The sequence below is a fragment of the Brachionichthys hirsutus genome, chromosome 4 (assembly GCF_040956055.1).
Source record: "Brachionichthys hirsutus isolate HB-005 chromosome 4, CSIRO-AGI_Bhir_v1, whole genome shotgun sequence".
NCBI lineage: Eukaryota > Metazoa > Chordata > Actinopteri > Lophiiformes > Brachionichthyidae > Brachionichthys > Brachionichthys hirsutus.
In genome coordinates this window covers 9,855,696-9,881,116 of record NC_090900.1, presented here as the reverse complement: position 1 = coordinate 9,881,116, position 25,421 = coordinate 9,855,696, and the positions used below count along the sequence as shown (strand labels likewise).

At 41.7% G+C, this 25,421-nt stretch overlaps 2 protein-coding genes across 3 annotated transcripts in view; one reads left to right on the top strand and one right to left on the bottom strand.

Moving 5' to 3' along the window:
* Positions 1–225: 225 nt before the first annotated feature.
* On the bottom strand, positions 226–7,120 carry suds3 (SDS3 homolog, SIN3A corepressor complex component). 2 transcript variants are annotated; one of them, XM_068738380.1, is made up of 12 exons: positions 7,009–7,120; positions 5,409–5,478; positions 5,221–5,276; positions 4,777–4,848; positions 4,259–4,278; positions 3,986–4,142; positions 3,540–3,635; positions 3,121–3,182; positions 2,989–3,034; positions 2,460–2,565; positions 1,552–1,636; positions 226–1,047 (listed from the first exon to the last, which is right to left on the bottom strand). In XM_068738380.1, the coding sequence occupies exons 1-12, from the start codon at positions 7,118–7,120 to the stop codon at positions 949–951; spliced, it is 981 nt and encodes a 326-aa protein (XP_068594481.1). In that variant the 3' UTR covers positions 226–948. The 2 variants fall into 2 exon arrangements, with proteins under 2 accessions (XP_068594481.1, XP_068594482.1); XM_068738381.1 differs by having other exon boundaries at positions 3,013–3,034.
* Positions 7,121–8,514: 1,394 nt separating this feature from the next.
* taok3a (TAO kinase 3a) overlaps positions 8,515–25,421 on the top strand; it is a 50,556-nt gene continuing 33,649 nt past the window's right edge. Inside the window, exon 1 of the mRNA XM_068738708.1 lies at positions 8,515–8,585. The gene's annotated coding sequence lies outside the window, so the exon portion shown is untranslated. The remainder of the gene's footprint in view (positions 8,586–25,421) is intronic.

Genomic DNA, 25,421 nt, shown 5'->3' with positions numbered 1-25,421 from the left:
ACCTGCCAATTTTTAAAAGGTCAGCAGTTCTACATTTCCAAACTTTTGGCACATTATCATACAAAAGAGCGGCCTGACAGCTCTGCTCACTCACTAGAATGCATCTTGTTTGTTCACTAAAGTCAATGGAATGTTCCATATGTATTCTTGATTACAACTAATTAAATGTTTATATATAGTTTCATTAATAAGTAGACAATATTAAAAGTCAGAAAATACTTTTAATAAATTGTAACACAATACAAACCACCAGTCCACTTTATGCTCCACATGCAAATACAGTTGAAATAATCAAGTTTGTTCACATGTGGATAGAACAGCAAAACAGAAGGATGGACAAAGCGGCTTAAAAAAAAACAAAAAACTTTATAACACAACAGGAAAGTTCACCACAATGCAAGCAGCCCACAGTTCTGATGACAGTACAAAAAGTCTTTTTCTTTTTGTGGAATGATTACACCAGGAATAAGGAAACTTGCGTCTCTCGTCAAGGCATTAGGTATATTCAGCAAAACATGAAGCAACTCCACTTTCGCTTTTTCAGTGTTTGCGTGTCACCAGCGAGACAATTTGAAAGACTTGACATGTCAGTTTGGAAATGTAGACCAGTCTGGATGGTGCAGAAAAGATCTGGGTTGACAGCACCAGACAAAACTGAGTATGCTCCTTTATGACCACTGCCGGTCTTCACACACACACTAGTGACAAATAATGCTGTAAACCTGTGTGACTGACAACTATATACTGTATATATATACACATACATACTGTACTTGCATTTGGTTTATGTGGAAAGAGATAAATTCTAATGATGATTTCCCTGCCAAGGAGCGCTGTATTTGCAGCAGTTTATTTGGTGAGGAATAAGAAGCCACATGTCAAACTCCACTGACAAACGGCGGCACAACTGAACACATGGATGCTGGTGGGAAGGGCTGGGCCGACGGGTTACGCAGCCGACCGTCGGCGGATGACGAATGCCCCCCTCTGCAGCTGTCCCAGGTAGATTCTCATCTTTGTACTGTCGCTCGTCTTTCTCACCCAAATCTAGAGAACAACGATTGAAACAATCTCTCTCAATAATGCCACTCCACAGAAACAATGAATTATAAAAAGCGATATATATCACCATTATCTACCACAATGCCATTTATATAAGCACTCTCTATGTAATGTATATAACATTTACACTTATCTCTTCCTGTGGTTTGTACATCTCGTATTTATCAGAGCATTAGAGAATATAATGGTTGCGATTTCTTATTTTTAATGTATGAGTGATATCATGTGCAACATTTAAAACCTATTATCTGAAGCAAACGGAGAGAAAAGAAAATCTGTATCAAGCAGAATAAATGTAAACAGTTAACATTTGCAAATAAAACATATTTCTCCAGAAGATAATTTAGACACCGATAGACAACACTGTCAGCGAGGTTTATAGCACTTTATTCTGAAATATAATTTCCTCTTGAGGAAGATGGATCTGTAGTACAAATCACCATGGTGATCTAGCTGGGTTTGCTTCATTTTATGGGTACTACAACTTACCTCATTGGTCCCCACTGAGCTGATGACGCAGCTAATCTTTGTGTTGTCCTTTGACTCCAGATAAATGGCTTGACTTTTATGATACCTGTCGCCAGCAAAAGATGACACACAACAAAGAGCATGAATTCAAAATTCAGTGTCAGTAATGAGAATCCGGCAGAATAGAGAGCAGCTTTTTATACCAAGCATAATTTTCCCCAGTTGAATGAACTACATTCCTCCCGATATGACACTAAATAGATAATTGCACTGGCACGTCAAAATAAAAGTCTATCCCATCTATAATGGCACCACACTGTCAGAGGACAGAACAAACCCGGAGGAAGAAAAAGACAGTCGAACACTTGATCATTAAAGACCCACTGAAGGAAAATGATGAATGCGCCGCCCTGCAGCTCTTTGAGAACACTCTGTGGCGTTTTCTTTGTAGTTGAATAAATTAGACTTTGCCTTGGAAGAAAAGTGCACATACCTCACAGCTCACTCCTCTTAACGTGTTGTGTTCACCAGCAGCTAATAAGACAGAGTTCTTATTTCACCCTTCCTCAATGACCTTATGATCTGACACGTCTGCTGCACAGCTCAGCACTCGAACGAAGGGCATGAGCAATGTTGGGTCATGGATTTTAATTTCCTCGATCACATCAAAGAAGAATGGCGCACTGATCCCAATGACAGCCATCTTCTGTAAAAATGTATTTCAATAGTAATTTCAGCACAGTGGCTCCTATGAAATAGCTATTCTACTGTAGATAAAAAAGAGGCTGCAACCAAAGGGCTTATGAAACATCCAACCAACCAAACATGTGAACTGTGAAGTTGAGCCACTGTGGCCATCTAGTGGTGAAGCAAGCCAAAGTGAAGAGATAAGAAACTGCACAGCATCAAGGAAGAACCGGGAGATTCACCATCTTTTATCATAGTAGAGTTTCCCCTCTTCAATGCGGGCCTCGTAACGCTGGGAGGGGCTCTCCATCGGAGTGGCGGGGACGTGCTCTGGAGACGAGGGGGACACTAAAGTGGGAAGAATATAGAATTAATATCACCATACAAAGCTAAAAAAAAACGTAATCTTCCGAGGAAAATTATTTGGGACATTTTGAGAAATGTGCCTTTTCATTATTCCTTGCTTTAGCCATTCAATTTGAAATTGCAACCAGCCTTTGGTTATTCTCGGCAGAATTTCTTTTTCTCACAACCTAAAATGGCAATAAATCCAACCTTAATTAACATTATTATTTATTTGCAATCAGTTCGAAAGCCCATGTGTTTGTGGTTAAGGCTGGGGGTTCCTGAGGTCTCTGCCTGTGGCCCATCAGCCGTACGGAGATGAAAGTCTTCAGGCCTCAGTTTCTAATTCAACTCTAAACTGAATAAGCCTATTTCCCAGAAAATAACAAACATCTTTCACATAAAATATTGGAAACCAAAATTAACTGCAAAAGGCTACCGCAGACATACCTGGTCGTTTTGGTGACTTTAACTGTAAAAAGATGAATATTAAAACTATTAAACAAAGGGAGATAGTGTGAGGACATGAATGCTGCCAAGAAATTCAGAAATATTTGCCTTATTAAGGGTTCTTAAATCTTCCATTATCTGTTCATCTGACAACAAATAATTAAGCTGAGGTTCGAAGAGTCAAGGAGAAAAGCATCTTGAGAAAGTACAAATACAACTAGCAGGCAGATCATGCTAACTGTAGACAATTTAGCACAATATGAAAAAAAAGACTTTAAATTAGTTCAATAAAATGGCAACAAGTTAATAAAATGTTCTAAAGAAAGAAATCACATCTGGACTTACAAATGTTAAATTAGAATATGTCAGAAGATCGTTTTTTAAGGTGCTTGATACACACCGACAGGTTGCTGGCATTTGTATTATCATTTATGTCATGTAAAATAAAATAGTAATTTGTTGCTGAAAATGAAAATGGAAAGAAAGACTAGCCAGTCCGACATGGCGTCTGTTTATATGAAGGATATCTGGTGCAGGCTTTCTCCGTTTGTCTGGTATAGGGACTGGGTCATTGGGTCGTCTCCTCAGCTTTCGTGTCATGATCGGTTTGACCTCCATTGAGTCTGTTTTAAAGAATAATCACAAATTGAGATTCATTAACAACATTCAAATAGTGTAAAACTTCAAATACCACAACGGTCATTACATTGTATATCTTTCCTCTGACAATTCAAAAGGTTTAACAGCAAAATGCAAAAAAAGAAAAGAAAAAAGTGTGTTGTTTTAAAAAGTCTTCAAATTATTGCTATTATGAACATTTGACATCACACTCTGTTTCCATTTACATTTTAAACAATGTTCCATCAATATTTTCTAAACAAAGAAAAAGCATATACAGTATGTGTGTTTTTGTACATCATTTCTAATGTGCTGAGCAAGTCTCTGATTAATAATGTTGCTCTCGCTTCCTCACCACCCGTCAGCTCCATGGTTAATTTTTCGTTTTCGATCATCTTCTTCTTCTCCTCCAGCTCTACAATCAGGTTTTCCTTCAGCTCTACTTTTTTATCATCAAACTCCTTCACCGCTGCCTTCTTTTCCTTTACGTAGTTCTTCTCCACCTGATCGGTCTGCAAAATGATTTCATATGGAAATGATGGAAAAAGAACCAAACGTTTTTCATGTTAACAAAATGTCCAAATTGTACAAACTGCATTAGCAGATTAGCAAGATGAAACATGCTCACCTCAAGATGGACAAACAGGTCTGTAAAAGAAAATGACAATTACACAGTCACGTCCAAAACAGAGCACGCCTTTATGTAAGACAGCTTCAGGATCTAGATAAGTGAAAGGCAATAAGGCATTATTAATTTGGGCTAAACTATAATTTGTACCCACCAAAGATTATAGGTAAGACAAATAAAATGAATGCCAAGATTAAAAAAATAAATAAAACTACTGGAGTGATGTTAGCAATTGTCAAATCAGCCGCTGTCAGCTGATTTTGTACCTGCTGGCTCAGCATCAAGGATCAAGGTAAGATTCTGGTTGTTTGACTTCCATGGCCGTAGATTCTAATTTTGTTAGACTCTTACATCAGTGGGTGTTTCCCCTTTCTAATCCCCACCCCTTTGCTGCAGGTGTTATACAACAAGCGTTACCGTTACCTCCTAAACAAACCTAACAGGAAGTACTCCACGATTTTAATGATCTCCTCCCAACAAGATTGGTTTGGATGCATCAGCGGATCAACTCAACTTGCCTGCATTTCGAAGTCTCTCTTTGTACTGCTGGTCCAGCTTCTTCATCCTTTTCTGATACTCCTGCAGCGTGCCTGTAAAAGGAAAGCGTCGCTTAGCAAAAACCACGGTGTGAATGGGATCATGCTTAAGTTACTGAATACAAATTTAAGCTGTTTAATTAAAATGCAACATTTCCAAGCATCCAGCAGGTACATTTAGGCATCCTAGACCCTAGCTCCAAGCGCTACCATTTATGAGAGATGATACAGTACCACAAAGCTGACTCTGAAGCTGCCTTAAAGCCTTGATGATGCAATCATGAACAAAACCACAAGTAATCTGTATTTGACGGTGTCCAAGAGCCACAGTAAAACACATAACGGCAAGCACATTTGAAATAATCCTGATACAATTTACTCGAGAGAGAGAGAGAGAGAGAGAGAGAGAGAGAGAGAAAAGATTACCTTCCTGTAGCTGCTGCAACTGTCTTTTCAGAGAGGCCAGTTTGTCTTGGTACATTCTGAGAGGAAATATACAGAGCTGGTATCACAAATATTGGGACTGTGTGCGGAACAGGAAAGTCATTCATAACTTTCACGTTTCAATTTTTCTGTGTATAAGATCCAACCAGCTGGGCTGATAAAACACTCACTGCTCTTTGATTTCAACAAAGTCATCCTCATCATGCTTGGCAAGGTCCGTCTCACTGGCATCTTCAGTGTCTGGAAGACGACAAAGACCAGAAACTAAGAGATACAAATTCAGCATAAACAGATTAAAGTCATAAAAGGCGTCTGTGGAATCTACAGTGGAATAATTTAACACGACTTCGAGAAACAACCCTAGGAGATTCTCCCTACACAAACTTAGTGCTACAGAGAGACAGCCGATCCAAGGGCGTGCGTGGCGCTGGAACACACACACCAGTCAGTAGATAGGAAACCGGAGAAGCCCGTATCGGTCACATATCTGTAATTATGCAACGCATAATGTTATTTTCTGTGATCGATATCAGATAAACAGCCCAGCTTGACGTACGTATTTGTAATTGAATCCATTGATAGTGTGCTTCTAGTGTAAAGTATGTGTGTTGTTGCAATGGTTCAGAAAGGATCCCCGGCTAACTTGCTCGTACTGTCAGTGCAAAGCTAACACGTTTAGGCTAGTCAGTGTGATGCGGGGAGAGAATGGGGATCTAAGTTTATAAGCGCATTCCGGCCGCCCGCCGGCGGAGCCTCCCGAACCCGACGGAAGGACTTAGTAAGGCCCCGCCGTCCAAGCTGACACGGCAGCTTTCATTTTAGGTTAGCATTATTCTGCTAGCCTAAATTAGCTTCTTCTTTTTTTTTTTCTAACAATTTTTTTTTTAAAAGATCGACGAACCCGATTCTCGCTATCGTATTCCGGAATAGCCGAGCAGTCAACGTAGCCGGATGGCACGAAAACAAGCGTGGATATGCGAGCCAAACCCCAAGGAGCACGCTAACCTTGTGGCGTTGTCATTGTCCTGTTTCTGCTTGTCTGTCTCCCACTGCAGTCTCTGCTGTCCCCGAATATTGTGTAAAGAGCCGTGCGGCGGACAGACACCGTCTGCCTGCGGACCTGTCAACGCTCGGATCTGGCGTTACGCAGCTAGCGTTAGTCCGCAAATTAACGCAATGTACCTCAATTGGATGAGCGCTCGTTTAAATAGTGATTCGGTACAAGCGCGCTGAAAAACATAACGCTACTGTCGTTGCCGTAAATTGCAGTGAGGTTTTATTTTATTAGCAAATATTTCCTGCGGATTAATTCCAGCCAATGCTGCGTTTAGCGTTAGCTGATTTAGTAATCGTGTCAGCAAAAGCGAGATTGTCATTATTGAGTTAAATCCCCCCACAGTGCGTCTAAGGGATTTTTCTTGGGGTTCATTTAATCTGATTTTTTTTTTTTTTAAAGCTTCTTTACTGGGCACGACGTTTACGGGCTGTGCGTCATTCTTTTAGCTAACATTTGGTATTGTATAAAATAGCTCAATAGCTAACGTGTGGCCGAAGCGCGCAACTGGATGGTTTGTCCAGCTTCACTAGCAACCTGCTAGTAAACTCCTGAGCTAATACAAATTTAGCGCGAAGCGCCACAATATTTAAACTTCAACTCACTCTTCATACAACAATCTGCGCTGTATCACTAACATATGTGTGCAATAATTGCGTTTCCGACGCAATCCCAACAAGTAGCCAGAGCGTCCGGTCGATTCGTTTAAACGCTACCTTCTTCGGAGTCTCTTCCCCTGAAACTCCGATCATCGTCGTCCTCCACGCTATCGAGTTCCTCTTCGTCGTTGTAATAATCCACCATGGGCGACAACAAAGTCGAAGCCATTTGTTCGCATTGAAAATGTAAACAAACACAAAATAAACAATCGATTTCTGTTTTGCAGCTTACTTGGAACAGCGCCTACAACTGAGAGGACCCAAGTGTGCCAAACTGCGTGCCTGTCTGCAATGTTGCATATATCACATTTTAAAGTGAAAAACATCTTCGAGTTGTTTTTGTTTTTGACAACAAGTAAGGAAATAATTTCATATAACAAGTGCAAATCAGCAATAAGCACGTTTCCTTCATGTACATTCCAATCTATTTCAAAACATTTAGACAGGCATATTTCCGGACGCCATAGGATGTAGGGTTGCGTTGTTTTGGCTCCCGCTGTTCATCGTTCATTATTTCCACGTTCAAGAAGATTTGGTGGTTAATTGTAATTTCCAATGCTTTTCACCCTCCTCTTAAGATATCTTTGTGTTTTCCAGTGCATGAAGGTGCTTATATAGCATTTAATCCAATCAGTTCTAATTACATTTTTAATATTCCCAATGAACACAAGATTTACGTGTCTTTTTAAACATGCTATCGCATAATGCTGCACATTATGTATACTTCGCTTACTTTTATTATTCATTATCTTAAACATAGTCATGTACAGTATTTCATTACAGCACATACAACATAGTCTCCAGAGAGTCCGAGATTACACAAGACAATATTTACACACCCTCCTTTAAGATCAAATCTAAATTCTATGACAGCAGTATTAGCGCTCATTGCGTCTTAAGAAATTGCAAGTCTACACATGCCTGCATTTGCAAGAGATGCCTTTAACGAGTCACTTGTATATCAACCGAAAATAGTGATAGATCCAACAGAATTAATTGTTGCTTGTTTGCAATGTAGTAAAACAAAAACTCGCTTTTGCTTGAGATACAATTTCCAGGTAGCAGGTAAACAGGTATTTCAAGATCAGTTAGCAGTGCATATATGTCATAAATCATGTTATGTTTATCTGGGATTTTATTATAAAACAACAGCTCGTCTTCGGACTGCGCTTCGAATTTGAGTGGACTGTTCCTTTACAAAGCGCGTAAATTCCACAGGGACAACACTAGGTGGCAGCGTTGTAACATACATTTGGATTCGCATTTAAAGCAACGCTATGGCTGAGCAAATTAAAGCTGCTTTTGTTTGCATTGTGTGGGATAAAACAATTGACGTTAATATACTTACGAATCAACTGCTGTTTTTGTTTTTTTTAAGTACAAGCACTTGAAAAGCGCACATTTGGATGCGTCATTACACGAGACGACTGTATTTCCGCTCCCTGTCAAAGTGTCTGAGGTGCGGTGCGGGGCGGTGCGGGGCGGTGCGGGGCGGTGCGGGGCTGAGCTCCCGCTGCTCCGTCATTCAGGAAGTCCGAAGCCGCAACACTTCGAAAAGTCACACCGACGACTTCAGAGTCGGACTAAATGTGAAGCGAGCGCGGCTCGTCATTAAAAGACGAGTTTGACGAAAGGTGAGCGGCTGTTTGTCTTTAGCTCTCTTTAGATGTTTTTAGCTCTCTTTAGCTGCTTTTAGCTGCTTTTAGCTTGCTGTCACTGGTTTTCTTTTAGCTTGCTGTCACTGGTTTGCTTTTAGCTTGCTGTCACTGGTTTTCTTTTAGCTTGCTGTCACTGGTTTTCTTTTAGCTTGCTGTCACTGGTTTTCTTTTAGCTTGCTGTCACTGGTTTTGTTTTAGCTTGCTGTCACTGGTTTTGTTTTAGCTTGCTGTCACTGGTTTTGTTTTAGCTTGCTGTCACTGGTTTTGTTTTAGCTTGCTGTCACTGGTTTTGTTTTAGCTTGCTGTCACTGGTTTTCTTTTAGCTTGCTGTCACTGGTTTTCTTTTAGCTCGCTGTCACTGGTTTTGTTTTAGCTCGCTGTCACTGGTTTTCTTTTAGCTTGCTGTCACTGGTTTTCTTTTAGCTTGCTGTCACTGGTTTTGTTTTAGCTTGCTGTCACTGGTTTTGTTTTAGCTTGCTGTCACTGGTTTTGTTTTAGCTTGCTGTCACTGGTTTTGTTTTAGCTTGCTGTCACTGGTTTTGTTTTAGCTTGCTGTCACTGGTTTTCTTTTAGCTCGCTGTCACTGGTTTTGTTTTAGCTCGCTGTCACTGGTTTTCTTTTAGCTTGCTGTCACTGGTTTTGTTTTAGCTTGCTGTCACTGGTTTTGTTTTAGCTTGCTGTCACTGGTTTTCTTTTAGCTTGCTGTCACTGGTTTTGTTTTAGCTTGCTGTCACTGGTTTTCTTTTAGCTTGCTGTCACTGGTTTTGTTTTAGCTTGCTGTCACTGGTTTTCTTTTAGCTTGCTGTCACTGGTTTTCTTTTAGCTTGCTGTCACTGGTTTTGTTTTAGCTTGCTGTCACTGGTTTTCTTTTAGCTTGCTGTCACTGGTTTTGTTTTAGCTTGCTGTCACTGGTTTTCTTTTAGCTTGCTGTCACTGGTTTTCTTTTAGCTTGCTGTCACTGGTTTTGTTTTAGCTTGCTGTCACTGGTTTTCTTTTAGCTTGCTGTCACTGGTTTTCTTTTAGCTTGCTGTCACTGGTTTTGTTTTAGCTTGCTGCCACTGGTTTTCTTTTAGCTTGCTGTCACTGGTTTTCTTTTAGCTTGCTGTCACTGGTTTTGTTTTAGCTTGCTGTCACTGGTTTTGTTTTAGCTTGCTGTCACTGGTTTTGTTTTAGCTTGCTGTCACTGGTTTTGTTTTAGCTTGCTGTCACTGGTTTTGTTTTAGCTTTATGTCACTGGTTTTCTTTTAGCTTGCTGTCACTGGTTTTCTTTTAGCTTGCTGTCACTGGTTTTCTTTTAGCTTGCTGTCACTGGTTTTGTTTTAGCTTGCTGTCACTGGTTTTCTTTTAGCTTGCTGTCACTGGTTTTCTTTTAGCTTGCTGTCACTGGTTTTCTTTTAGCTTGCTGTCACTGGTTTTCTTTTAGCTTGCTGGCTCGCGTTAGCCTCTCGCTCTCTCACTGGAACGGCACTTCCTCCTGTCTGAGCGGCTAAGCTACCCGTGGCTAAAACATCAAACGCAGCGGAGTGGATATCGATAAGAAGCTGCGCCTGTTTGATTATTAGGTGAAGTTGTGAATGACCATCTCCTTTCAGCAGAGACGGTGGCGAGGAGAGCCCAGCTGCTACCAGCGCAGAGCGCAACAGGGCTAAGTGCGCAGCTTTCCCCGTCTAGATATCCCGAGCAAAGTGCGCGTCTGTCTTTTGACGCGTTTCTGCACCTGCTTCAGATCTACGCGGACATTTCTTTGGATTGCGTGGAGAAGCCGCTTCGCTTTTTCTGCTTTTGTCCCCACGGGGGGGAGGGGGGGGTGAGTACGGAGAGCAAAGGTTGTATGTAAGTACAGTTGTGGGTTTTAATGCCGTCACGAAGGACGGACGATATGTAAACTCGCACTACGAGTTATTTTTTATCAATACAGCGCAACGTGGGGAAAGTGTGTGGGTCCGTCACGAACGCGTGTGGTGCCTGGATCGATTTCATCCTACATAGTTTTTACTATAAAACGTTGTAACATGATCCGCTACGGAACGACCCGGAGCGCGTTTTGGCAGCGCGCATTTAAAGCTAACTCCGTCTCTGAACGCTCAGCCAGTGGAATATTCTGCGCATGCATGTGACACTTTGTGCCGTTTCTATTGTTGTAGTGGTTTGCATTGATTTAATCCAAAAACAATAGCCCGACGTCATTCCTCGAATCCACCGTGCCCTCATTTAAATAAATAATCTGCGCTGGAAGTAAATCATGACGCGCTCGGAACGGCAGATGGACGCGGCGGTCTGAGCGCCGGAGCCCGGGCTGGCCCGACATGATGATGTCATCCCTTCCGCGGAGCGCATGAGTGAGAGAGGCAGCGAGAGTCATTAACAATAATAATAATAATAATAACAACGAGCTCCATGAAATTATTCTTTATAATACTTGAAGACATCTTTCTATTCGTGGCTGGAAGAAACTATTTAAGATAATTGTATACGCATTTGTTACGCGTTAGTACAGTGTTTTACTCCTTTCCAGGAAATGCTGAATATACATTTGTGCTTTTCTGTCTTTTCGCCCCATTTTGTGTGTAGTTCTGAGTTTCCTTGTGCCGCATTAGTTTTGCAGGGAGCCGTATTGTTGTGCAAGTCCTTGCTTGCATCACTCACATCCGCTGTATTGCATTAATCTGCAGCCTGTTGACCATGCAACTGTGAAAGGCAGCAACACATAGCCTTGCTTATTTGTGAAGGTGTCAAGGATTCCCTATTTAATCAGCATTTTCCTTTGTGTTATGTTCACACAAATGTTTCAGATATAAACTAATAATGTAATAGTAAATGTTAATTTCTCTAAGCCTGCCCGTCTGGTCAGGGAAAAGCTTGTTGTAGTTGTGATGGTAATAATCAAATCACTATTCGTTTCATTTATACTCTTCAAAACTGGATGTGACAGATCATGTGACGTGACGACGGGCTTCTCAACCGAGTCGATCATGAATGCATATTGATCACAGTCGTTTCTTTTTCACAGACCTTCCTGACAGGATATGGGGGCATTAGTTGAGGGGTGCATTTTCACAAATCCCTTTTGAATTCAAGTGTTGTGCTTGTATACAATATGCTGATCATAGGAAAGGAAGAGATCAGCTGCTTTTGACAATTTGCTGATGTGGCTGTCAGACAGAGGGTAAGGAGTGGGTACAAGCTAGTCGGACTGGCTCTTAGTGAAGGTTCACTATGGGCAGGCAGCCGTTTGAACACAGAACTGCTTTAATTCTGGTCTAAATTAGGTTTGAGTCTAATTCTCTGTCTGACCATTTTCAGATTGGTCAGACAACGATGAACCAAACTTTATAAAAATAACTCTTAGGGAACGAGATCTCATGGATTTTGTGTCTCTTCCCACCCCTAATAACTTGATAAGTAAACGGGTGTCAGTACTAACTCTTATTTTGATGACCCCCGCCCCCCCCCCCCCCCCCATGAGTGTGTTTTTCCTTTTGATTCACAACTCTTTTAATGCAGTGGCATTTTTATTTCTTTTTTTCTGTCTCACTTGGATTATGATACGTCTAATTCGAGAGGAACCTGAAGGCGTATACGAATCCTGTGTTTATTCAGATTATTGCTTAAGACACTGCTGAGGACAGCCTCGTCTGTCCAACTGTGACCTAGGACGTGACATCCCACCGTAGCTTGTGAGGAACTCTTCCTTCCTTATCTCTGTTCTTTCCTGAGGTCATGTGGATGTCAAAGGATAACGGGCCCACCGGTAGCCCCATACGTTTGGCCCTGTAATGAATTTACTGGCTGTTTGCAAGGTCTGCTCCTCATATCTGTGAAACAGGCATTGTGGTAGTTTCCTTAAATTGAAAATGTTTACATGCGAGGAGTCTTTTTTTGTTTTCTTCTTTTGCATCCAGGGAAACCTGGTTTAAGGATATCACTCACAGTTAATTAATCCACCTCTGCATCTCTCACAAACACTCAACTGAAAGCAGTGAACTTTTCTCTTCTGTGTGAGGGGAGGCTGACTTTTGTTTAGCCATTTCTATAGCAGCATCGTAGTGGAGCACATCAAATATTAAAGCAGCCGTGTCAGGCATAATGTTCTGCAGTCATCTGGTTTAGCATGTCTAATGTAGGAATACCCGCTCAGATGATGAGGAGAATTATGTTCTGTGCCCCAACCTCTCCTCGTGGAGCAAATGTGTTAAAGCGTACTGCTTTGAATTATACTTTATTTTACTTATTACTACAAGATTGGGGTATTTTCAGACCAGCAAGAGAAATACCCAGTGCAGGTATTTGGTTATAGGATAAATCTGAAGTTGCTTTTAATTTGATTACATTATTAGTTCAGAGTTTGCATGCCCGTGTCAACAGTGCATCAATGCCCTGTTTATGTCCACCACAGACACAACAGAGTGACTTCATAGTTTAATTAAGGCCTAATCCCCATTCCCCCCTGAGTTTCAGTACCTGCTGCTACCCCTCCATTTTGTATGTTTCCATGTAGGGTAGTTTGTAGGTTATGGAGGGGGTAACGGTCATGTAACCCTCCGGATGGCCCTTCAAACAAAATGTTTTCAGTTGCAGACTAATAATGGAGGGGTAGAATATAGTGCTAGAAACTCCCAGAAGGCTTTGCAAAGAGAGGCAGCGTAAAACAAAGATGACTAAAAGACATTTGTAAATGTTATGTAGCTCCTCAAATAATGAGCTCAGAGTTATCGCTGGTTGATAATAATTGCAGCAACAGGCTTATATGTTCAAATAAATCGTTCATATTTTTAAGGGATGCGTGAACAAACCAGGCTCCTAATCTGAATTCCATCAGAACAGAAATCTGCTGCTAAACTGCTGTGGAAGTGAGTGAGCTGACTCTTGTACTTGTTTGCCAATGTATAAATGCAGTTGCAGTTATCTTATCCATAATGTAACTAGCCTACTGATAAGGTGACGGGCGGTGTCCCATTTCCTAGATCAACATTCTTGTTTACTACCTGTTCTGAGTCAATTGTGAGGGACGAATAAAAAGAGGGGTAGGGTTAAAAAGAAGAATTTCAATTGGGCTTGAATATATGTGCTTGTGTACCCTTTGATGGTCCCTATCTTTGAAGGACCAGAAGTCAAGTCACAACCAGATACTCTTTCGTATATTTTAAATTTAATTGGTACACTACTATTGCCGTGAAAGGAGTCATGGAGAAAATATTGAAATGGATCTCGTCATGACCGAGCCAGCTGGTGCAGACCGTCATGGATCTTGGTCCTGTGATATCTGTGTCAGAGGGGAGGAAGCCGCAGTCGAACAGATGTCTCACCTCACACGGCTGAAAATTGTCTTTGTGCGATCCACCGGTTTAGATATTTGCTGCACGGTACTACCCAGGTGTCACCCGGTCCAGTCTTCACAATGACAGGAACACTTTTATTGTTGCATTTCAAATTTGGTCTCGCCTCAGGAAGCACACCTTTTCACCTGGCGGGTCCAATGTTTTTCTCTTCATGGCTCTTGTTGGCTCTCCACCAGTGTAACGTCTGGCTTGACTTGTGTACTGTCCACAGAGTTACTGATATGTTACATACCAAAATGCAGAACAAGTTGGTGCGTAAATGCCTCATTGCTTCTTGCGTATCAAATGAAGTGTACTGGCTCTTTTTATTTTTTGTCCTGAAGCATACTGTGTCATAAGAGAGGCATTTTGGCAAGTCGGCCTCACTGGGTGTGGGAGGTTAACATCAGCGACTTGATTACAGACTTTCATTAGAAGCACGCCTCCAATCATCTGGTGAGCTTGCAGCTCTGACGATGAGTTTGCCCCTCCAACCCCCACCCCCTATTTTTCAACCCCCATTATGTCTGGCTACATCTGTCTGTAGTTCTCTGGTGTAATCTGCAGGCCTCTTTGCTCTTCCATGTCTAGGCCAAGTTGAAGTGTTACGAAACTATGGCTGCAGCCATCATCGTCACCCAAAGAGACATGACCATTGCTGACGGCTGACTTGTCTTACATCGGCCCACCACCGCCCCTCCTTGGCCTAGGGCTTAATTTAGCATGGAAGAATGAAGGAAAGGGTTTAGGCAGGAGTATTTTTAGAACTGCGTGTTCAGTGTGACAAATGCCTTTTAAAAAATTGAAAGTGTCATGTCATTTGTGTCCTTTCTGCTGACTCGCTCTCCTGCATGCGACCGAGTGGGAAGACTCCAGTGAGCGTGGCTAGCTTAACGGAGTGGGGCAAGTCAGTACAGCTTAGAATGCATGCATGTGATGGACACATTTGCTGATGTGAGTAGGGGTGAGGTAATACACTGCACCATATTATCTATTTTGGGAGTATTTGCCTGCCCAAAGCTCTTTGGAGTCTGACAGGCCGACGTCATCATAATTTCTTCTCCGATCCTTTAGAACATGTTTCCAATATCAAAAATGTGAAGGTGTCATTCCATACCTGATGAGCTAATCGACCACTTTTGTGGAAGCTCAGCAGTGGACACTGTGGCCAATGTTTGTATTATTTAAATATTGTTCCGAAGCTCTGAGTCCCAAACATGACCAAGTCATGCAGGGCTTTTCAGAGTGATGTCACCAGGATGCGGATTGCCGTAAGCATTTTCGCTCTGGCTGCCACGGAACCGACATAAATGCTTGTGATGTCTCATCTGGTGGGCTTCCAGAGTATATGCTACCCCCTTTCCCAAGAGAATTTAGCTCTGCCCAAGCTACGTGAAGCCTTAATGCTATGACTGGACAGCCTCCATTGGGTCAAGTGGAGATTTGCCTCTAATGAATCAGGGGGAGATTGTGTTGCGCTCTCACCAGCCAGCAGTGAGTCTGGTTAAATGTCACTTTAATTTTTGTGTACTTCATTTTTTTTAGTGTGTGATCAAACCTTGCCAAAAAAATAGAGTACAGTTAAAAACAATATCAAAGTTAAAGCCATTATGGCAGTTACATGGTTTCTATTGAGGGATTGAACATTAAGTTATATTATGCATTTCATAATTTTCCACTTGGGAGCCAGTATCTTGGGGTTTTTAGCTAACCGCTGCGTCCTCTGGCTGAGAATGAATGTTGTCATATTGCACATGGGAGCATAGAAGTAGAAAAAGGCCGATCTGAGCCAAAGCAGATTCTTCTGCAACCCTTTTCTCACTCAATTGTCCATGCTCGGATAGAGTTTTATGCTGTATGCCTTTTTGAAGCTTGATGGCCTGAGGTCAGACTGAACAATTGTCCTTTTAAACTCTTCTGTAGAGGAAACCTTGCCAGACAGCTCCTCCCTTCACTAATTCTGGCTTTAATTTCCTCCTTCACTTACAAAAAACTCTCATCATACAAAAACACAAATGAGCCGGATGTGCAACACAGCAAAGCCAGGAGTCCATGAACCCAAGGATAATTGCAGGGACAATATATTCCCAGAGGGGATACAAGGAATAGGTTGAATAATTACTGGGCAATGAGGGTATCAAAGAGGCTGATGCAATCACACCCATTTCTTAGCTTTTCACAGAAAACATCATGCTCTACGTCCAGCTAATGTTTTGTGGGGTGACTGGCCATTTCACATTGGAAAGTCCATTTTATCAACCATTTCACAGTTTTAAAAAAAGCAAGCCAGTATTAATAGCAGATACATTTTTTGTTATATGAACCACTTTGTTTTTGAAGGCGCTATATTAATAAAGTTATTATTAAATGTAAAGATCAAACTTCTGAACAACATTTTTTATGACATTGGGTCGACTATCCAACATTTTGTGGCTGTTGTTTCTAATGTTAAGGTCTGGAGCAAAAAGACAAGTTGTGCAGGTTAAGTGCTGCCAAGCTATTTGACATAGCTTGGCCCTGCTCGGCCAACGTGTCGCCTGTGGCCAGATTTATTTATATTATGTAGATTCATAAATAGTTGTTCAACATTTCACTGCCTGAGCCTTAAAAGAGCCCACACATTCCACTGCTACATTTTGCTTATTGACACAGATTGATGTAATTTGCCTGATCATTTACAGCTTTCCTCTGTACACACACACACACACACACACACACTGGACTACATGGAATTAGCAAACAAGTAATTAATAATTAAGATGGTGGAGGGGTGGGGGGGTAGGGGGGATATAGGCTTGGGTGAATGGGCACAGATCTGAAAGTGGAAGAGGAAGTTCTGAGCAATAAACTCCCAAACTAATTGCGGACAGACATTATAGGGGCTGAAATCCTAAATCCCGAAGCCCATGAGCTCTTTCCCTCTCTGTAAAGCCCTCTGATGATGTACCGGTAGGTAATTTATGCTGTTGGTGTATTTGCAAAAGAAAAAGGGCAAAAAGACCAAACACAAGGGAAATGACTCGGTGACCTAAATGCAGGTTTCCTTTTTAGGGTTTCCTCGACTTGATCTGCTCCCTGTCTCTCGCTTTCATTTTACCCGTTGGTCTCATTACGAGAGAAAATGCCGGTAGGTTTCCTTCTGTCTGTCGTCCTCGCATTGGTACAGACGTCCGATCCGCTATTACTACCTCGCCGACTTCACACAGGTGAAACGACAGACCCCTCTTCATGCCTCCATTGTGTATAGACAAAATGGCGAGCCAGATTGAAGGCATACCTGTCCTGCCTTGAGCAGACTGTTGGACCTTTTACGCCGCCGCTGTTCTGTTAAGGATAAGCAAACATTGTTGTCTGAAACAACGGTCTTCTCTGTTATGCGTTCTCTGTGTAAGAAATGTTTGCATAAATGGGGCTAATTTAGTTTGGGTTTTGACTGGGATTTCAAGGACCCTCCCACTCTTTCAATAAATTGTTAATTGTGCAAGGCAATTATACATAGCAATTACACTTAGCATGTATCTGTCACTTCTATCCTTTTACTACTAAATCTGCATCTTTTGAGATTTAATTAAGCTTTTATTAAACAGTGGCTGTATTTTATATTATATTATATATTATATTAATACTGGCTAACAGACTCGTGGTTTAGAATAAATCATGGGCTCTGGTTTGACATGTTCTGTTAACGTAACGGCTCGTCGCTAATGTGACTGTAGACAGAGCTGCTGCTAATTGAACACATTTCTACTCTGGAATAAATGAATGAGAGTCCATTCATGTTAAATTTAAGTACTGCTGTACTATGGTATAAAACTCCTCATCACTTTGTGCTGACGTGACAAATATATTTTCATCATATTTATGACACGAACACAGAAAAGACTAATGAATAACAAAAATAGGTCATTGCATTCTTTTTCCTAGTACCTTTCTTTTTCTGTATCTGCTGTCATTTCCATCAGAGTACAGAAATCAGTTACATGCGTTAAAGTGAATTGCCCACAGTCATTTGCAGGGCTGCCCTGCTAATCAATACTGCTTTGTTTCAGGGGTCACAGGCCAAAAAGATTTAGCGCCCAAGGGTAAAGCCTTGCAGTAGATTTTCTTTTTAACAATTTTATTTGAAAGAAAATAACCTCGCTGCTCTCCTTGTACTGTAACTGGAGTTTCAGCAAATGGAGGCTGTTCTTCACTTTGTCACGTTCTCCCACATGTTCTTTTTCCGGCTTCAACTCATGACCTCCTTGTCTTATATATTAGAAAGTGTTTTTCCAACACACTCCTGTGCATGCTGTTTGTGACTGACAGCTAGAAGTCATGCAAATATCAGCCGGATTTACTCAAAGCTTGGGAAGAGAAGGTTGTATCTATGGCTTTATGTCTATGCAGATGATGTATCTCACACACAAATCAGTCTATATCTTACTGTGATGCCAAGTGGAACATCTGGGTGACATGAGTATGTCATGTGTGCAGATAGTCTGGAGCACTGAGCTGCTAACATGCTGCTCATGCTGTGTCTGTCATATGGACTTAGTGTTACCGTAGTTTGAGCTCAAGAGCAATCCTAGTGTTTATTCTTACTTTTTCAGTTCATTTATTTCAAATTTTCCTCTGGACAGTGTCTGAGATATTGCTATAAAGATCCAAATATATTCTCTGTAAATTGCTTAAGTTTAGTTTAATGCTTTTCAGACATATTTGCATTCACCACAGTTTGTACTTTGAGCTTTGTTCAGTGAGTCAGCTCGGAGGAGGTGGCACTGGCGGAGTCGTGTTCGGTTAAAATAATGAACTGGTAGTGTACCGGGCCCGCAGAAATAGATTCAGACCATAATGATTGCCTGAGAGAAAAGAAATTACATGAACTTCATGCTCCCACATTTGGGCATGTGCTATACAGCTGTCAAGAAGCAGAAATAAGTGCTTGTAGAGTAACAAACTGTTTGGATGGGATTCAAAATGTTTTCTTCTTTTTTTGCATATTAAAGTAGTGTTTAAAACTCAACATATTTTAAGGTATGGGATACAATTCTTTGTTTTTTCTATAACCTTGGCTGTGTGTGTGTGTGTGTATGTTTGAGATCAAGGTTCAATCAGTGTACTCCCTCATTTATTGTATTTATTGTACTTTGTCCAGCTGAAAACCAATCCCCTTCTCCCTGACCTTCACCTGGATTTCTTCTGCTACAGTCCCCCAAGGCTGTTTAACAGTTTTTGAGCAATAACAATCTGTTGAGTTGGTGGTTTTATAGTATGGCAGATAACAGGGTATATAAAATAAAATGGTATGTAGCCCTCTCGATTTGAAAGTAGTATCTGGTTTGTGTTGGTTAAATCGTAGCTTCTATAACCTGTTGATCTTTCAAACATTTCATCTCCACCGGTGGTGCCCTTGCTCCACCTCCCTCACGTTCTCTGATGTGCAGAAATGTCTGAGGGACTACTGAATTATTTAACATCCTGTTGATGGCATTCTGTGACATGACACAAGTGCGTGTGCTCGTTTCATTCACTGTGGCTGTGCGTGTATGCTTGTTTTTATTTAAGAGGAGGGATTTGGAAGAGAGTAAAGAGATTGCTTTTGTGTGTGTTTCGGAAAAAGACAGCAGAACACACACACACACGCACACCATTGACGAGATTGGGGGGTGGGGGGGAGGGTTCAGTTTAAAAGGACTGAGCGCTGATAGCTGCCAGAGAGGATGAATGGCTTTAAAGAGAAAACTCCGGCCTTCACTCTGAAAGGATGGACACACACACTGACCCCTCTGGATTCATGGGATTGGTTTAAAAAAAAGAAGCTTTCATACTGAAGGAGGGTGTGTGTGTGTGTGTGTGTGTGTGTGTGTGTGTGTGTGTGCGTGCGTGTTTGTGTGAGCTCGTCTAACATAGGCCTTCTATTAGATTATCACTGAGATTTTGCTGGAATACATTTTGTGTTTATTTTACTGTGATCCCCAGGACATTGAGATAAATGTTTTGCATTGTGGCCCATCTGGAAGACTTGTTTTATTTTTAGTATGATGAGTGATGAGTATGATGAGTCTGTATGTGTGTGTGTGTGTGTGGCGCCACACACACACATACAGACAACAGGCAACCATTAAAGCAGACACTCATACACTACAAACAATTTGGAAGAGCCTAAATTGCATGTTTTTGGAGGTGGGAGGAAACCGGAGAAAACTCACGTGGACACTGGGAGAACACACAAACTCCTCACAGAAAGGATTCGGACAATTACAAGTTGTCTGAAAAGCAGCTTAATATTAAGCTAAATAGAAGCGAGGCTTGAACATCAGGAAGTGGATGATCGCTGGCTGTAACTCCCTTTGCTCTCTTTTGCATTCTCCGTTTTTAAAATTCTGTTTCATGCCTCATCGTTTTTAGATTGCCAACAACAAGAGCACAGCAAATGCAGAAGTTACAAGCATTCCCACACATGCCATAAAACATGACACAAGATTGAGAATGGAAGTTGAGGTCTTCGTAGTACCTACAGTATCTTGAATCTTTAAAATCAGCCTCTTGAAGATGGGCTGAAGTAAATGACGCACACTTTCACCTTTCTCACTCCTTCTTTCTATCTATAGCTTCCGCTTGTTGGTTGGTCACAAATGCCAAGCAGGATGGTGTGAGTGAAGAGAAGAAGTGCAGCCCAACTTCCCTAGAGGTTCATGCAAGCGTCAGTTTGTGTTATAAATCATTCAGGGACACTCCGAAGGAGCACGATTCATTTTTATTCCTCTTTTCTCATCTGTCCTCTCCTTTTATTTCTGCATGTGGTGTCATCAGTGTGTGAGTGGAGGAGGTTGGGAGGTGGCTGTGAAACACAAGGGGGTCATGAATACAATTATTGATTGTATGCGCTGCATCACAGCATTAAATAACAGGATACTGAGGAAATAACTTAAACTTTTGGGACAGTCTGCCAATCATTTCATTTTTGGTTCCCCCCACACTTGCATCTTAGCACACATTTGTCAGCCATAATTTTAACTATAATGTCACTGTTGTCAGTTGAGACACATTTCGAAGTGACGTTCACGCATGCCTTATAGTGGCCATAATGGTGTGCGTCTCATAAATGGATTCTTTAGTTATCATATTTTTATATTTGAACTTTTACTTGGCTGGTCATCTCTATACAACCCAGAGTTGTAGATTTAAATACCCTTCTGTATAATTTACAATATGTTTGACCCATTTAATGTCATGTAGGAGGCCTGCATGCATGCGTACGTACATGACACATGCAGTACATGTGTATAGGCAGGGGCCTAGACAAGCCGCTAGTTCATCGCAGGCCCACAAATAGACAGACAAACATTAAGGTGCGAGAAAGCCCACGCAGACACGGAGAACCTGCGAACTCTTCACAGAAAGGCCCCGAGTTGGAGCTGAACTAGAGATCTTCTTGCTGTGAGCCAACAGCGCTAAACATTGCGCCATCATGCTGCCCGTGAACAAGAACTGCTATGATGAATATCAAGATTAGAGAAGAGAGATATGTATTGGTAGGAAAGGAATGCAACTCCTGTCAAACAAAACAACAAACGCCTGCAGACACTGCCCGTAATAATAAGCATAACCATGAACGGATGAAGCGGGAATCTTCAGAACTCGTGTAGCACAGCCCTAACAAATGTGTGCAACCTTTTGTGTTGGCATTTTCAGTTCAAGAAGTATGAATCTACTTCTTATATTCTTTCTGGACTAATATCTGCAATAATAGTCTAGAGAAGTCCTTGAGTGGCATCAATAGCTGAGGTTACCGAATATTGTTGTTATTGATCATCATCAAAAGGTTCTAAATTGTTTTTAGTATCTTTATACACCAACCATGAAATGTGAAAGTGAATGTGTATTTTTAACTGATTTTTGAATCCGTAAATGGTGCTTTCAATGCTAAAATACAATATTCTTTTACTGACTCCATTCTTGCTCCGTTCCGGATGAAATTGGATGATAAGATTTGACGGTGTCAAATTCCAGAAACATCAGTCAATTAAAGCCGCAAGCGGCGTTGTAGGCCCTCGCCGGCCGACAGGCCGTTGAGCTGACCCGCCGACGCACGCCGCTTTTGTCCTGAGTGCTTCGCAAGTGTTTAGATTTGAGCGGCATTAGTAGCTCACAGTTTAGTCAAATCGTTATTTGGATTATATGGCCATCTGCCGTCAGGAGTTTCAATCCAATATGGCCGCCTTCCTGTGTGTCTGGGGGTGTGGCCACAATACATTTTTTTTTTGCCCTGACATGACGCATGTCTGTACCGAATTTCGTGGCTGTCCGACAAAGTTGGCGTCGGACCCCTCCCCATAGGAGGGGTTGCCATCGCCATGGCAACAGCGTAAAAACAACATGGTTACGATTGTGTTTTTTGATCGGGACCACAAAGGGACTTTTCTGGTAAGTTTCAATCATTTCTGGCAAAGTATTTTTTTAATTCCCATTCAATTTTTGTTATCGTTCTCTAGGGGGCGCTGTAAGGCTGATTGTCAAAGTTTCCCTTTTAAAGTGTCCAGGTAGGAAGGGTCAATAAGTGTTTAAAATTTGGTTTGGATTGGAGTGTGTGTGTGTGCAAACGCTGACTCTGCAGTTTTTAAAATTATATCCAATATGGCCGCCTTCCTGTGTGTTTGGGGGCGTGGCCATATTTTTTTTTTTTTTTTGCCCTGACTTGACGCATGTGTGTACCGAATTTCGTGGCTGTCCGACAAAGTTGGCGTCGGACCCCCCATAGGCACAATGCATTGTGATTTTTGTAGGTGGCGCTAGCGCGCCACTTTTTCATGCCCAATTTTAAAACACATAAAATAATTAATTTTTCGCCGGTTCTGAGCTTGGTTCAAAGTTTGGTGAGTTTTCGAGCATGTTCAGGGGGTCAAATTGCCGTTTAAACAGCAGAACAAAGAAAAAGAAAAAGAAAAAGAAAAAGAAAAAGAAAAAGAATTAAAGCCGCAAGCGGCGTTGTAGGCCCTCGCCGGCCGACAGGCCGTTGAGCTGACCCGCCGACGCACGCCGCTTTTGTCCTGAGTGCTTCGCAAGTGTTTAGATTTGAGCTGCATGAGTAGCTCACAGTTTAGTCAAATCGTTATTTGGATTATATGGCCATCTGCCGTCAGGAGTTTCAATCCAATATGGCCGCCTTCCTGTGTGTCTGGGGGCGTGGCCATAATACTTTTTTTTTTGCCCTGACATGACGCATGTCTGTACCGAATTTCGTGGCTGTCCGACAAAGTTGGCGTCGGACCCCTCCCCATAGGAGGGGTTGCCATCGCCATGGCAACAGCGTAAAAACAACAACATGGTTACGATTGTGTTTTTTGATCGGGACCACATGAGGGACTTTTCTGGTAAGTTTCAATCATTTCTGGCAAAGTATTTTTTTAATTCCCATTCAATTTTTGTTATCGTTCTCTAGGGGGCGCTGTAAGGCTGATTGTCAAAGTTTCCCTTTTAAAGTGTCCAGGTAGGAAGGGCCAATAAGTGTTTAAAATTTGGTTTGGATTGGAGTGTGTGTGTGTGCAAACGCTGACTCTGCAGTTTTTAAAATTATATCCAATATGGCCGCCTTCCTGTGTGTTTGGGGGCGTGGCCATAATTTTTTTTTTTTTTTGCCCTGACTTGACGCATGTGTGTACCGAATTTCGTGGCTGTCCGACAAAGTTGGCGTCGGACCCCCCATAGGCACAATGCATTGTGATTTTTGTAGGTGGCGCTAGCGCGCCACTTTTTCATGCACAAATTTAAAACACATAAAATAATTAATTTTTCGCCGGTTCTGAGCTTGGTTCAAAGTTTGGTGAGTTTTCGAGCATGTTCAGGGGGTCAAATTGCCGTTTAAACAGCAGAACAAAGAAGAAAAAGAAAAAGAAAAAGAAAAATTAAAGCCGCAAGCGGCGTTGTAGGCCCTCGCCGGCCGACAGGCCGTTGAGCTGACCCGCCGACGCACGCCGCTTTTGTCCTGAGTGCTTCGCAAGTGTTTAGATTTTAGCTGCATTAGTAGCTCACAGTTTAGTCAAATCGTTATTTGGATTATATGGCCATCTGCCATCAGGAGTTTCAATCCAATATGGCCGCCTTCCTGTGTGTCTGGGGGCGTGGCCACAATACATTTTGTTTTTCCCCTGACATGACGCATGTCTGTACCGAATTTCGTGGCTGTCCGACAAAGTTGGCGTCGGACCCCTCCCCATAGGAGGGGTTGCCATCGCCATGGCAACAGCGTAAAAACAACATGGTTACGATTGTGTTTTTTGATCGGGACCACACGAGGGACTTTTCTGGTAAGTTTAAATCATTTCTGGCAAAGTATTTTTTAAATTCCCATTCAATTTTTGTTATTGTTTTCTAGGGGGCGCTGTAAGGCTGATTGTCAAAGTTTCACTTTTAAAATGTCCAGGTAGGAAGGGTCAATAAGTGTTTAAAATTTGGTTTGGATTGGAGTGTGTGTGTGAAAACGCTGACTCTGCAGTTTTTAAGTTTCAATCCAATATGGCCGCCTTCCTGTGTGTCTGGGGGCGTGGCCATAATCTTATATTATTATATTATTATATTATTTATTATTATTATTATATGTATATTATTTAATTTTTTGCCCTGACTTGACGCATGTCTGTACCGAATTTCGTGGCTGTCCGACAAAGTTGGCATCGGACCCCTCCCCATAGGAGGGGTTGCCATCGCCATGGCAACGGCGTAAAAACAACAACATGGTTACGATTGTGTTTTTTGATCGGTACCACATGAGGGACTTTTCTAGTAAGTTTCAATCATTTCTGGCAAAGTATTTTTTGAATTCCCATTCAATTTTTGTTATCGTTCTCTAGGGGGCGCTGTAAGGCTGATTGTCAAAGTTTCACTTTTAAAATGTCCAGGTAGGAAGGGTCAATAAGTGTTTAAAATCTGGTTTGGATTGGATTGTGTGTGTGTGCAAACGCTGACTCTGCAGTTTTTAAAATTCAATCCAATATGGCCGCCTTCCTGTGTGTCTGGGGGCGTGGCCATAATACTTTTTTTTTTTTGCCCTGACTTGACGCATGTGTGTACCGAATTTCGTGGCTGTCCGACAAAGTTGGCGTCGGACCCCCCATAGGCACAATGCATTGTGATTTTTGTAGGTGGCGCTAGCGCGCCACTTTTTCATGCCCAATTTTAAAACACATAAAATAATTAATTTTTCGCCGGTTCTGAGCTTGGTTCAAAGTTTGGTGAGTTTTCGAGCATGTTCAGGGGGTCAAATTGCCGTTTAAACAGCAGAACAAAGAAGAAAAAGAAAAAGAAAAAGAAAAAAATAAAGAAGAATAAAGAATTTTTGCAAAAACAATATAACTTTTTTTCTGAGTATGCGATTTCTACACAAAATACATTTTCGGAATGGTCTCGACGAGGGCTACGCGTCTGTGGGGGCACACAAACACGAGTTGACGAGCTTCGCTCGTCAACTCGTGTTTGTGTGTGTGTCTGTGTGTCTGTGTGTCTGTGTTGT